The sequence below is a fragment of the Corvus hawaiiensis genome, chromosome Z (assembly GCF_020740725.1).
Source record: "Corvus hawaiiensis isolate bCorHaw1 chromosome Z, bCorHaw1.pri.cur, whole genome shotgun sequence".
Lineage (NCBI taxonomy): Eukaryota > Metazoa > Chordata > Aves > Passeriformes > Corvidae > Corvus > Corvus hawaiiensis.
In genome coordinates this window covers 67,425,249-67,440,904 of record NC_063255.1, presented here as the reverse complement: position 1 = coordinate 67,440,904, position 15,656 = coordinate 67,425,249, and the positions used below count along the sequence as shown (strand labels likewise).

The window sequence follows — 15,656 nt, the reverse complement described above, 5'->3', positions numbered from 1 at the left end:
ATTAACTGTGTGCATAATAAAGAGGATTGAAAAATTTATTAATTAAGTAAAAAATCGCTCTTTGCTCCCATCTTCACATCGTTTTTTCTTTTCTCCTCCCCTCTTTTGTACTGCATATATAAACACTTTTTTTTACAGACCACAGACCATATACTTGGATCCACAGTTTCTGTACAGGAAGGCCATTAAGGCCAGAGGACTAAATTGCACAGATCAATAGTTGTAGTGTTGCAATATTCTATCAGCTGTGCACTAATACACATTCTAGTTCCCTTTGTGTAAATGGTACCCTTAGACTAAAAGTGCGACCTCTGATAAGCCAGTGAACTTTTCTTCCCCTTAGTCCCTCCATTGACAAAGGTCTAGTGCACAAACTAAGATCCTTGCTACTTTTGTTTAAAGGGCAGTAAACCAAAAAATGAGAGAAGAGAATTAAAAGAGATGCATTTTATTTTTCCAGTTTTATCAGGAGCTTGACAAGACAATGATGTTAGAAACACAGTGTGCCAATATTCTAAAGTATAAGTAAAATGTAATTAAAACCTTTGTTTCCTCAGATATATGCCAAAACATCTTTAGCACCATATAAAGCATTGTTGGATAATCACAGAATCATCGAATGGTTTGGGTTGGAAAGGACCTCTGAAGGTCATTCAGTCCTGATGTCATCAGGTCATCGTGTTCACTGCAGTGAGCAGGGACATCTTGAATTAGATCTGGTTGCTCACAGCCCCATCCAACTTGACCTTGAATGATTCCAGGGATGGAGCATCCACCATGTCTCTGGACAATGTGTTCCAGTGTTTCACCACTCTCATTGTAAAAAAAAGTCTTCCTTATATCTATTTTGAATTTACTCTTTTAGTTTAAAGCCATTACCACTTGTACTACTGCAACAGGCTCTGCTAAAAGGATTGTCCTTATCTTTCTTACAAGCCCCTTTGAAGTACTGAAAGGTCACAATATGGTCTCCCTGAAGCCTTTTGTCTCTTAGTATAATGGCCAACCTGTACCTCTCATCCTCATAATTCAAATTTCACACAAAAATGCAACTGGTCCCATTCCTGGGTTACTGGGCCCTCAGGAGCAGCACTGTTATGCGCTTATGTGTGCAAAAGCACGGTACAGCTTTAAAAATTAAAACAGTCTTCAAGAACAACAGAATGCTTCATTTAAGTCTTATTATTGCACCATGATAAACAATATGCATGGATTTCAAGAGACAGAATTAATTAGAAGCAACAGTCTGTGTGTATTGTTTGCTGCCTATTTTCTCATTGCTGTGTTTATTTTCTGAGTATGTTGTTTATTAACACTGAATAATTATCATGTAGCCAGCTTCTCATTCATGAGACAGTGCAGTTGCACTGAATATAAATTTCTCTCCCCTACCTACTGGGGAACAAAACTTGGAACATGTTCCTGAATACTTAACTAAAAAATCCGCATGAAGCCTATGATAGTCTGAAAGAGATACCTGCGTTTAGATGATGAGCAAGCTACCTGAGGAAAATGGCAGCAGTGAACTGTTGTTTCATTTGCATAGATCAATATCCTCTCCACTTTCATTGTGCTTGAAGAATCCCATTGAGGCTGCAGACACATGAAGCTAGGAATGTGTCCTTGCCAAAGGACAAACTGGTTGAGCTGTACTCTGAATAAGTAAGAGCTTCTCCCTATGAAAAGACTTTTCTTTCTGGTTTTATGGGCTCCCTTTCAGAGTCCGTCTGAAAACAAGCCAAGTCATGTTTCTCTGTTTGTGTTACATGGTGATATGATTAGCAATTATATTCCAACATAGAGTAAGTGCTTTGGATGAAAAAATTAAGGGAAAGAAAAGTGCAATGAAAATTCACAAGCTGCTTTTTTAAGCTACAAAGGTCACAAGTCTGCCGTGCATGTAATTTTCCACTGGACTTGGATATGACAACATCCTCCTATCTTGTTTCAGTAGTAATACACAAAAAGAGAGTAGCTCAGTGGCAGATGGGCTGCTTATATTTTCTGGATGCAAGGATGAATGGAACTATAAAGACTGAGCAGAATGGCATGACAGTAGTTTTAATGGCTTATAATATCATTTGCTAGGGTCTGTTTACATCAAATAATTTAAAAACCAGAGAAACCAGGACCATAAAAATATAAATAGCATAAAATCAGGACAAGCTTTAATAGGAGTCATAGCTCATATTCAAGATACTTGAATATACATTTACACCTGGTAAAAGTACCTGGTTACTTTTGAGCACATCATGAATTTCCAAACACTAAAGATTCAGTTTGAACTGCAGTTCTTGATAACCAAGGAATCTCAGTATAGACAGAATCCAGAAGGAACTGATAATTTGCGCTAGGGAAGTCAAATGTGCCCACATAGGTTACAATCTTATAAAGTCTTCTGCATGCTATTGGATACAGTAGGTATTGAGATTTTGCACCTCAGTTATGTAAATCCTGTCAGTCACCAAGAGCAAGAAAATTTTTTTTTTTTTTTTTTGTAATGTATAGCCAGTGGAGATTTCAGATAGCAAATAGAAAAAAGAAAGACCTTCTTTCTACATGACATTTTCCACTGTTCCAGAAAAGGAACCCTCCCTACACATGCATTGCTGTCAACAGGGACTTCATCCCATCCTATGTTCACTGTGACACTGTTGTCTCCAGTTACATACAGCAAGTACAAGATAAACTAAAGGTGGATTATCTTATCCAGACTGAGCTAATCTTAAATAGGAAATGCAGAATCTATCACAGCAAAGGAAACACCATCCCATAAATAAATGGACAGTCTTGCCAGCTGAACTTTAGAAACAACACTGTTGGAGACAATACGACAGATGCAAAACCAACACTACAGCCATACCTGTCTTTTGGTCACAGTGCCATCCACAGGATCTACGTACTCAAAGCTGTCTGTTCTTTCCACACTGTAGATATTGTTACCCACAGCAAACTGCTGATGGCTGAACGATTTGTCAGTGATCAAAGCTTCCAGGTCTCTCATTATGAAATACGCTGTTCTGGGTTCCAGTGCTTCGTAATCAAACCTTGCACATATATAAAAAAAAAGGTAGAATCAGAAAGTAAATGCCCAGAGATAAGAGTTCTGCTTTCACAGACCTGTATATACTCACAATTAGCAATTTACTGCTTACTTCAAAAATCAGAAGTGTACCACTTAACTACTGATTGCAAATGAAACCAGCACACACATGCAAGTCCTGTGCAATCTAACCATTACATGTGTGTAACCATAGCTTTACATTGGCCACCGGACTCTAAATCAACAGAAAGCATCTAGAAAATGCAGTTTCTAAAGTAGCATAGAAAACATCACCAATACACAGTTAGCTTTCAAAATTTAATGACACAATCAGTGCAGTGCTCAACAGACAAGTGAAATAGAGAAAACTTGTTTTACAAGTTTTGAGGAATAGCTGCAAAACAGAAATTGCAAACTGCTCTGGATTAAGTCTGGATTGACAAAGAGGCAGAAGCAAAGATGAAAATGACAGCTAGAACTCACTATATTGAGACCTTGATAAAAATAAGTAAATATTTGTATCTTTGGAGGAGTTATCCTGCACTGGAAGCAGGCATAGGTTTCAGTTCTCACTAAAACCCTGTCACATGGAGGCACTTAAGAGAAAAAAATGCAGGAGTAAATCTTGCTGGGATTATGTTTCTTTTTCAACATCATGTAACAAGTTGCACCTATATATTCCACAAGTAAATCATTCAAATCTTTCTGCCATTCAATATTAAAAAATTCAATTACACATAAGCTAGCAGTAACATATACGTATAGCTCTTTTTTCTGACACTCCTCTGGAAAAATCTGTCTATAAAACAGTGATAATCTGTGGCATATTTTCATTCTGTAGGCACAGCAAATGCACACCTAAGTGCAGATGAGCGCATCTAAACAAGCAATGACTGTATCAGGATTCTCCTATCAGCTGCATAAGTGCCTTTTCCTCATTTTTCTCACCTGCAGTAGTAGTGCCGGCCAAATTTTGCCCAGTGATCCCTGACAATCTCCTCCACACTCTGCTTTCGAGCTGCTAGGATTGAAAGCCAAACTAGCACAGCCCACAGTCCATCCTTCTCCCGAAGGTGGTCAGACCCTAAAGAGACAGACATTAAGCACATTATTTGGTACCACTGCATATCAGAAAACAAGGTAAGGAGGCTGGGCGAATATCTCATTTAACTGTGTTATGTCACATAACAGTAATCAATAGTACCAGCCCCAGTACCTCTGAAATGCTCCAGACAGAAAACCAGAACTAATGCTTAAAATGTGGTCTATTTATGCATGACAAAGCCCATACTTCTAAGGTTAAGTAAAAATATGTACAAGTATTTGAATAGAAACAGTAGCAGTATGAAAACATTTTTAGTCATTATTCCTGCTTACTGATGTACAGAGTGTTTTCACACCTCTACTACTGTTTCCCAGAATTGGGCTAGATATGCAAACCCCAGCCATGAGTCAGAATGATCTTCTTTATGAGAGTCGAGTTCAACACCCTCTCCTTATCTCTGCAGATGTTCATCTGCAGACGTCGAGCTGCAGAGAAAGAACTTTCCCATTCCATAAAAACTGCAGATTTCCATAATGTTCATGACCTCCCGTCAGGACAACGACCAAGAACTTAAAAGATTTTTTCCTGAGGAAAAAAACAAACAAACAAGCAAACCAGAGAGCAGGACTTTTCCCTTTTCTGTATTTCTCCATACCTCTCAGTGGTAAAGATGTTTGGATTCTCCAATCTAGATCCCTTCATAGATTTTATGAAGGTATTTATGAAGACAGGAATTGTTCCAACAATGAAAACTACAAGCAGTTTTGGACTACCTCATATGATTTAACATGTGAGTCTCAGATCCAAGTAAGATCCAAGACCCCTAGCACTCAGTAGATACTGATGGCAGTTATATAAACTAACAGACTCAAGAAACTTGAAGAGGTATCAAACATGTAGCCATTGATCTGGCATAATACTACTAGATTTGGTTAAAGTTTGTTAGCTGCAGCCTTGTGGTTTTCTGTCTAGTCACACATTATTGTGAGTACAAAGCAATAATTCAGAAGTTTTGTTTACTGCATGAAGAACCTACTGATTATGGAGGCCACCAATTGAACTATCCATCCTTAGAAGATACTTAATAAAATCCACCAGAGAGGAATCTAAAAACTCTTAGGTTGAAAATGTGTTTTCTGAAATATTCTCCTTCCCCAAACAAAAAAATCCTGTTGCAGCAAGACTGCTTTGCAGAGCTTGGTTTTACATAACAGCCTGCAAAGCCCACACAGTCATCTGTCAAAACAGCTGTGTTTTGCTACTGGCAGAGGACAGTTCCCATAATATAAATTGATGCACTGAAGCTGTTAACCCTGTGAAAAACTGTCAACATATTAAAGGCATATAAGGAAAATAACAAGATGTGCAGAGAGACACCATGATTCCTAGGGTTCAGTCTTCCAATCACTGCTGTTGCCTTGAACTTGCAGTCTGTCTTCTTGGGTGAGAGCAACTATCAGGGTATCAGCCTGTGCTCATACGGATTTTCTAAGAGTCCATTGTCCTGGGTCTGCCACAGATCTGCCTGCCACTTATGCTTCTTGTCTTACATTCAACCTCAACACTCTGAATGTAATATTAATCTCAACATTAACTTAACTACCACAGGGTTAAATAAATGCAAATTACTATTCAGCACAATATTCAAGTTGTACAAGAATGATTACTGAACACTTGTTGATGAGGATAAAGATCTGCATGAAGATTATGTGTCTATGTCTATGCATTAGGCATTACAGAAAATGAGGACATCGAACACTGTAGACTGATTTAAGAGCTGAGACAGTAGCCTTCACATTTGCAAAGTAGCCATCATGACAGTAAGAATATCTCTTTTCTGCCACTTGTTATCTGCCTTGATCTGTAATCTGTGAGCTCTCTGCAACAACAGCAGTCTCTTATAACAACAGCCCGAATTTAGGGCTGGTGCTTGAGGAGCTGCTGCAAGAGGAGCCCCAGGTTACTCTGTTCCCAGCTCCAGTACTGGGTGCTGTGAAAGCATGGAGTGCCAACCAGTCAGAAGAAAAAGGGCAGGGTTATTTATGAGCTCTCAAAGCTTTGCAAATAGCTTTGATAAGAAAGGAAAACAAATGTCCCTCTACAGAAAGTCAGTCCTTCAGACACTCAGGTCACAGAATCATGAAATTGTTCGGGCTGGAAGTGACCTTAAAGGTCATCTCTCACCTTTTCTACTCTCTCGTTGCAGTAATATGCTAGATTACTGTAAGGATATCTTCTACAGGAACACCAGCAGTATGTTCTATGGATAATAAAGTCAGCTTACTTGTAGGCAAAGCAGACAGCAGAGTCACAGTCATTGTCACCGAAGCCAAGAGTCTGTTCCCAGATACTGGTGCAGGCTTCTGCCCCTGCCACCAAAAGAGAAATCTAGAATAGAGCTGTCACTTCTCTCCCAGCAAACATTGTTCCTCTGGTAACAGCAGGAAAAGTCATCACATCACCATGGGGGCTGGGGATGCTCACGGGACTGGGAAGAGCGGGGCTTCTCTTGAGCAGCAGAGCACAAACAGCCAGGGCCTGTCCCAGTCCCACTGCCCCACAGTCGGGCAGTCAGAGACACCAGGGCAGACCCAGCTCTGGGCAGCAGGCACTGCCTTGGACTGGGGATGGGAAAGGCCAGGCCAGGAGGTGGGAGCATGGGCAGGCCTGGCTTTGGGGGACCCCTGTCCAGGCACAGCAGGGCTGTGGGGAGCTGGAGACGGGCCCTGCTGCAGCGCTGTTGGGGCAGGGGCTGATGGCCCTGGTGGTGCTCCTGGGTAGAGTGGGGGAGCCCCAGGGGGCCAGGCAGGGCCCTGGTAACAGCAGGCTCACCCTGGAATGCCTGCTGCTTTCCTTCTTAACCTGCCTGCCTCTCCTTTCAGCCATTCATCCTTAGCACAGAAAAAATTCCATTTTGCCTAAAAAAGCCATCTCTGTTGCCGATTATCACCAGCCACTTAAATGGCTTAAGTGTCTCAACAGGCACCAGCAGGAAGCGGAGACATGGAAATGAGCTTAACCCCTCAGCAATTTGTTCCTATATGAATGACCATTTATTCTCCTGCTATGTAACACTCTGCAGACTGCAGGCTAGCAAATCATACAGTGAAAAGCACTGCAGTTGTTCAGCAAAATGGTCTATACATCATGACAATGGAGAAACAGGCTAAGCTGAACATCAAAGAGATGCATTCTGATGTAGCAAACACTTTAAGTACATTTAATTGAACCAAAATGTTCTAGTGAAACATGGACAGAAGAATTTCTGAAGAGCTCTTTGCTGTGTTCTGAGCTTTGTTCTGGTATAGCTTAAGCTCATAAATCTGTATAAGGAGGGCTGAATAGATTATTCTTCATATACATTTAGTAGATTTGGTATATGTTCTGTCCTTGCATGTCCCTCAGAGGACAGAAATTGCTGCTTCTCCGGAAAGAGAAAGCAGTGGGAGAAAGTAATCCACAGACAAAAGTCTGGATAGCTAGAAGCAACTTAACTGCTCCAGAATCAAAAGTCACAATTAAAAATGCTAGCCTGATATGAGTACAGGGACAATAATCCTGTGTGCCCAGAAGGTGTTTCAGTTTGTTAGTCTTAACAGAAGGGAAACTGAGCACATCCATCAGCATGGTTACTGTATGCAAATATGTTGTTGTATTTATTGTCCTTCCTTCTTTCAGCAAATTAAAATCAATTATTGCAATTTTGTTACTCTGATTTTCACCTACCAACATCTGTATGTGTTATTGCTAGCTCTGTCTTAACTTAGTCCTACAGTCCAGCTCACACTGCAGTGACTCTAGGGAGGGACTTTATTCTACTGCCTCAGTTCAGCTAACTCCATTCTTTGCTTCACAGATCCAATCAATTTGCAGAGGGAGATCTGTCCTGTGCAAAGGGAAGAAGGAAAAGGTGCCTCAAAGTTCTGTATTTCTGAAATTGCAATACTGTATTCCCCAATTGCAATAGGGGCTCTGAGTAACCTCAGTATGATCCTCAGTGCTACTTTTAATTGAAACATCACAGAATTAAGGAATTCCTGATTGTTTTAATGAGCTAAAGCAGAAAGAGACAACAGAACAGAGAAGGCAACAAATATTTTTTCTAACACTTTAATTTTCCATTGGTAAGGAAAATTATAGTAACTGCAAGTGTTTCAACAACTTATTTTTAAGTTAATTTGTTATTTTTCCATATAACAGTAGCAAAAGTTATTTTTTACTACAGTAAATTGCTACATCCAGACTCAAGTAAACAACCTGGGAAAAACTCTCAGAGCATGTTCCCATTCATAGAGAAGTAGTCAGCTTACACAGTTTTAGACTCAAAAAAGTCTTCAGAGGCAGTAGCTTGAGAAACAAAGTAAAATCGTGCAAATGTGTTCAATTATGATTTTTCTACTATTTGAAAGCTGTCTATCTTTGTCTGTATCTGGGATATCCAATTCTGATAGAGAAAGCAAGCTTTGTGGGTCATATGCATGAATAAAAGGTAATTACTTTTCCCTAGTTTAGTAATCCCTGTCTATCACTGTGTTCTCTAAATGTGATTTTAAAACAAGAAAATCACAGGAGTACACAAATTCACAACAAATAATTTTGTTTTCACATACTTGAGTCTCACAAATTTATAATCCAGCAGTCTGAAACTTAATGATATTTTAGGCAAATGGAGATTTAGGGACATTCTGATCTGATAATTTATTCAAGTTAATGAGATTATTTTAGATTTGTATTACTGCAACAGACACCACCAAACAGCTCTTTCGAGGCTTTCATTCATTTCAGTAATAGCACATTTTTATATTCTCCACTAGGTTCTTCCACCTAATCTTGCAGGAGAAGGGGGTTGATGTCAATAGAATCTGGAAATCTGGAGGTGAAGCAAGCAAATTTAAGAAAGTTGAAAGTTGTAGCAATTACTGAAATGGCTTAAACTGCAGAGAGATAAATCAGCCACAAAGTTCTCCTAACCCTGATTAATAGCTTGCTGATGAAATTTAGAAACTAATTGCTGCTGCTGAGGCCCTCCTTTGAACTCTGTGCTGGGCATTAGTCATAGAACCAGAAAGCTACTAACCTCATTTGACAAGCTCCCCACACTGCTACAAAAATGGAAGAAGTTTTTAAAGCATTGGTTGAGCTCCAAGATCAGCTGCCAGAAAACAAGTTTGGGAAATACAGCTGTATGGGATATTTTCAACATCTTTTCTCCTTTTATAGCAGAAAATTTGCTTTTATTTACTTGCCAGAGCTAAGTCCCTTTTGTTATAAAACCAGGGCTCTGTATTACTTGGTTCCAGCTAGGCTGGATTACCTGGGTACACAAGGAATTGGTTTCCAATGCAGTTTGATGACAGAAGGTGGATTTTTAAAACTCCCTCCTCTTATACAAAGTAGTAAGTTTCCCACTCCAATCACTGTACCATACACTTATATAAATACTCCACGCTGAAAGCTAAAGAAGTGCCAAATTTCAGTTCCCTAAATAGATATGATTGGGCAAAAGCTGTAAAACTGATTCAAATGCCCAATACTGGCAGAAACATGTGAGGGTCACACAGCTTAGGACATTACTAAAAGATTCGCAATAAGGTAAATATTTACTGCTAAAAACAGCTCACATTGCTAAAGTACTGGTCATCTACAAACCAGACCATGTTTTACAAATAAACCTCCTGGCATATAAGGACCCATTTCAGACATCTGCATTGAATTGAAAGATGGTAAGGAAATTGAGGCAGTGAGGAAACCAAACTTTAGACATCGCAGCCATTGTGTAATTGCCCCGTAAGTATCACAGAATCACAGAACGGGTCAGGTTGGAAGGGACCACAAGAGGGCAACCAGTTCAGTCTCCCTGCTCAAGAAGGGTTATCCCAGAGCACATGGCACAGGATTGCGTCCAGATGGTTCTTGAACGTATCCAGTGAGGGAGACTCTACAACATCTTTAGGAAATCTCTTTCTGTCACATATTTTTTTTTTACACAGCAACTACACGCAGACTGAGGAATTTAAACCCTGTGCTCAAGTTTTCTAGATGCCCATGGGATCGAATCTCAAGTGTCCAGATTTGCCTTTAGATGGAATTGGATAAAACTGGAGGTCAGGAGGCTTTCTGCACTGAATTGCTGCAGGTACAACAAAGTTAATCTGATCAGAACATACTGGAATGCCGAGATACTGCTGCAGACCAGCTCTCCATGCTGGCTAGCAATATGTTGTTTAAGCACCCTTAGCATTCACAAAAGACAGGATTTATCAGGAATCTGAAAAATTGGTGATAGGATGGAAGAACCAGATTAATATAAAGAACACAGAGTGCTAAGGAATGTAGAGACTAGTTTGAGGTCAGGAGACAGGAGCTGCAAATTTGGAAGACAGGCTGGAGTACAAGGCCTTACAGAAAGATAGAAGCAAAGGAAAAAGTCAATGGCAAGAGAAGAGAGAAGTCAGGGTTATTTTATTGCCTATCTAGAGGCAAACCCTAGAGGCACTTCCTTGACCTCCCTGAGTGCTTCTCTTCCCAAATTCAACCACTATCAGATACTCAGGATAATAAAATTAGACCAACAGAGATCACAATGTCCTCACTGTTACAGTAGATCAAAACACTTTATTTTTATTTCTATGTGACTTATCTCCAGGGCTAAAGTCCACTGGTACTTGGGACAGCCTTTTTAGCAAGACCTGAACATGCTTTTGCAATGTGAAAGGGAAATTTGATGTTTGTCTTTTTTTGTAACTGCACCATAAAATTTAAATGGCAAGTTTCCTCAAAAAAGACATCGCTTCTACTAAGCAACCAATGATCCCTCCCTTCTCCCTCACACAACAGCATCTGAAAGAGTCATACTCAACATCATAAGATGAAGATGGCCTAGGAGACTAATTTCCCAAGCAGAGACAGATCTGTGGCAGGGGTTTGTCATGGCATATGGCACAGAGAGGCTACTCCTGTTTGTTTTACATACCTCTACACACAGGCCTGCATGCAACAGGAGGTGCTGCACTCTGTGGGCTAAGGTATCTAGATTACTTCAACCCATAGGAACTCATTATCAAAACTCTTACAAGCTCCGTCCAGTTAAAAACCACACTTAACTTTCCTCAGCATGATGATGAAGCCAGGAGTTTTTGTCTAAATTATGTGGGTGCTAAGAGGTCATACTGATGTCTCTACACCCACACAAGTTTCATGAAAGTATCTGGTTTTGTATGAGCAAGAAGAACTTCAGTATTTAGAAGGAAGGGGTATATAATTGGCCCAGTGAAAAAGTATTGAAAAGCAGTGAGAGCTGAGAACAACCTAGTTCACACCTCTCGTGGGTTAATGGAGATACAGTTCAACAATACACCACAACAAAGCAGTATATTCTGAAAGATACAAGATCTCCCTGCCCTTCTCCCCCCAAATTACATCTCTTTCAATGACCTCACAGAGCACCCTGCAGAGGAAGTATCTGTTCAAAAGATACCTTCAAGGCAATACAAACCTGTGCCACTCACAGCAAATTGTGAAGGCATACAGTTTGCTACACATGGGACATTGGCTCCCATTGACAACAAAAAGAAAATTAACATTCATTATTAATTTAAATTCTCTTCCTTTTTACATGTAAGACCCAAAGAAATCGAACATATTTTTGGTACTTCCATCACAGCCCATTCAGATATATACAGTAAACAAGATAACACATGAAGTGGCATGTCTATGGCTTAAAGGTATCCTCATTTTCAAAAAAGCAGCATTCTGCTCTAACTGACCCCAACCAACAAACTTAATACTTGACAAAGTCAATTAAAGCAAATGAAATTTGTTATCAACTTTTAACAATTTTCTATGAAGAGCTGCAGCCAAGGAATTACACATTCAAAATAGAGAACTCCATAGAACTCACATCAAAATATAGAATAAACTATTAGCCAGGCAAATTATTATGTTACTCTGGTCTGTGCTTTTTCAAAAAGACTTGTAATATAGCCCTACTAATAAATAAGAAGGAAGAATTTCTGTGCCAGAATCCAGGAAAGAAATAAAGAAGCACTTTGAAATTTATTCAGTTATTGTCATGAACTAAAACCACATTTGTGCAGATTTACAGACTACATAGTTCAATTACTTGCTCTAATGCTTACTGTCAATACTATATTTCTGATGGCTCAGATTTGTCATTTATTCTGCATTCTGTTGTTTGATTGGTTCTTGTGACAGATAAGGGAGAAACACCTAGGGAAAACACCGATGCTGACATGTAACATGACACTTGAGCAATTTATCTGACACTTGAGCAATTGTGATGTTCCAAAAAGAGATCCCTGCAACAGTTTTGTTTAGATGTACCATCAGATATACCAATCCTCATACTTTCTACACCTAATTACATCAGGAAAAAATGTGGCTCCCATACAGGCAAAATCCCACCAAATGCCATTGCAGTCTGTGAAAGACTTGCAGTGGAACCAGTGAAGCTTTTCTGACTTATGTCCAAGTCAGAAGAGTGTGCCAGGCACCTTCAGAAGTTGTCTGGACAGTAGTTAAGATTGCTTGCCACTTCTCAATATCCATTTTTCACGCCTCAAGGTGCTGGACACTTACAAGACAAACCTCAAGACATGAAGAACAGACAGTGGTTTAGCATGAGACAGAGCTAATTTGCTGATTCTTTTGGGTTTGACTTGAGGCATCCAGGAAAGATTTAAAGTCTGTGGTAATTTCTGATCATGTATTACTTACCAGTGCCAAAACTTTCCTCACCACAAAGGGAACAACGTCCAGAGTCCATGAGATTTGAAAAATATCTCCATCCTGCTGGTGTCTCATACACAGGAACCTTCATTACTTTTGCCACTCTGGAAAACAAACAATAAAACATCACATGATTAAGACAGTGCTTTTTTTACATATGGTCTGAGGTCAATTGAGGAACATTCTAGGTCTCATTACATCTCTTGACAGGTGCGCTAGAAGTAAAAAAAAAATCCAAACCCAAGAACAGAACACCACGATTCAAAACTGATCCTTGTCTCAGCACCTAACTTCAATCAGAATCCAAGTATGTTTATACATTAAGTGTAGTATTTTGGAAAATGTAGGACCTCAGTTCAACAGGCTTTACCAGTATCTTTCTCTTCTTACTGAGCAAGAAAACACATAATGTAAGGATGAACAGTTTTGTTATACTAGTATTTTAGTGGAAGTTAAAGTATTATGTTGAAGCACCTTCCTTTAAAAAATACAGGTGGGAATATCAAAACATTTGAAAGATACTTCTACTTTTTGTAATGTGCTCAAAGGCAAGACAATACAGGAATGTTTCCATTATGCAGTATGTTCTTCAAAAACCTTCTCCAGTCTCAACCCGAATCTGAACTTACTTTCCCTATATCCTCTTATGTAATAGATGAAATTCTCCCACAATGTGAGTGATGTGCCAGTATTTTCAAGAACCAAAATTAACCACCTTATAAGCTGGATGTGCATTCTCTTCTCCAGCTTGTTAACTGGTAAATATTCCTGTTATAAACTATAATGTAAAAAAACCTTTCTTGGACTATAAAACAAGAAAGAAAGAAAACCCACCCAGCAACTCTAAAGAACTCTAAATCCCAAGATGGGATTTATGCAGAACGAGTATTACCAATCTTCTTGTTTCTAATTGTATTTGGTAGTTTTCATTGTGCACTTAGGGTTTTCAGAACCAACTGTTTTATAATATGGAAAGTAAGAATTAAGATACAATGAAGCAATCTGACCAACTACCAAGGATCCTACGACTGCTTCAACTAACATACCTAACAAGATTTCTTGAAGTGAGACAGTTTACTTAATTTTAACTCCAGTCAAGCCAAAGCAAAGCAGATCAATCAAAGGTAGATTCAACACACTTAACATAATCTGTCTAAAACTATCAAGGTGAAAGCAGTCACCTTTATGATCAACAGAGAGACATCTGTTCTCTGATGGCACATCTCTCTGTCTTAAATTAAGTGTATGAAGTAGATGGGATAAACTGTCCAAATATGCCAGCACTGACCCCTTCAAAACCTGGTACATAAATATGTCCAAACTACAGAATCACAGAATCATCAAGGTTGTAAGAGGCCTTAAAGCTCATCTATTCCAAACATCAACCTAGCACCACCATAATCACTCCAAGTGCCACTTCCAGACACCTCTTGAACACTTCGAGAGAGTTACTCTACCACCTGCATGGTCAATTTATTCCAATGTCTAGCCACTCTTTCAGTGAAAAAATCTTCCTAATATGGAATCTGAACCTCCCTGTGCACAACTTAAGGCCATTTCCTCTTGTCCTTTCACTTGATTCGCGGCAGAAGGGATTGGCCCCCACCTGGTTACAACCTTTACAGGCAGTTGTAGAGAGTGATAAGGTCCCCTTCGGCCTCCTCTTCTCCAGAATAAACACCCGCAGTTCCCTCAGCTGCTCCTCACAACACTTGTGCTCCAGACCCTTCACCAGTTTCATTGCCCTTCTCTGGACATGCTCCAGCACACCTTAGTATCATTCCCTGAGTACAGGGGGACAATCCCTGCCCTGGTCCTGCTGGCCACACTGTTGCTGGGACAGGCCAGGATGCCATTGGCCTTCTTGGCCACCTGGGCACACCCTGGCTCATGTTCAGCTGCTGGCACCAGCACCCCCAGGTCCTTTTCCTGTGGGCAGCTTTGCAGCCACTCTGCCCCAGCCTGTGGCACTGCCTGGGGTTGTTGTGACCCAAGGGCAGGACCTGGCACTGGGCCTTGTTGAACCTCACACCACTGGCCCTGGACCGTGATCCAGCCTGTCCAGATCCCTCTGCAGAGCCTTCCTACCCTCCAGTAGTTCAACACTCCTGCCTGATGGTGTTGTCTGTGAACTTACTGAGCATGAACTCTATCCCCTCATCCAAATGATTGATAAAGATGTTAAACAGGACCAGCACCAGTACTGAGTCCTGGGGAACACCACTAGTGACCAGCCACCAACTGGACTTAGTTCCATTCACCACCACAAGTGGTGACACGACAGTTCAGTCCTTAAGTGCTCTGTCTGAAATTTTTACACTGTTAGCCTGCACTATTATAAAGTCTCCAAATCAACTTTTCCTTTATGTAAGAATACCCATTGCTATCTAAGTTTCCTCCTATTGAGCCTACATGTTCATTTTTGTACTTGTATATAACATCTAAAATTAGTGGTTTTTAAATGACAGACTAAGAATTGCTGATATTTATTTGAAAAGAGCTAAGAATGTACATGAAGAAAAGAGTATTATGAAAAAGTTTAATCCTGAACTCAGATTTCATACCTCTAGTTTAGAGGTAGGGGTGGGTATGTACCTCCTTGTGTTTATACAGCACTACATATATTATTGACCCTTAGAAATGCTGCTGCATAAAGGAGGTTTCACAGGGCACAGCTGAACAGGCTCTGCAAAAAATCAAGAACGTAAAAGAATTTCATTTCTGTGTGACAGTAACTTCAGGCTGGAAACAGGACTGTACTACCAAAAAGAAAGAAAACAATAAACCAGAAGGCTATACCTAACATGCTGGAAGAGCAAA

At 40.0% G+C, this 15,656-nt stretch overlaps 1 protein-coding gene across 1 annotated transcript in view; it reads right to left on the bottom strand.

The window, feature by feature from the left end:
• The window catches only part of PGM5 (phosphoglucomutase 5), a 75,056-nt gene that overhangs the window by 13,405 nt on the left and 45,995 nt on the right, over positions 1-15,656 (bottom strand). Inside the window, exons 7-9 of the mRNA XM_048292318.1 lie at positions 12,825-12,940; positions 3,992-4,127; positions 2,864-3,047 (exon numbers count right to left, since the gene is read on the bottom strand). Of these exons, the coding sequence (XP_048148275.1) occupies positions 2,864-3,047; positions 3,992-4,127; positions 12,825-12,940 (436 nt within the window). The remainder of the gene's footprint in view (positions 1-2,863; positions 3,048-3,991; positions 4,128-12,824; positions 12,941-15,656) is intronic.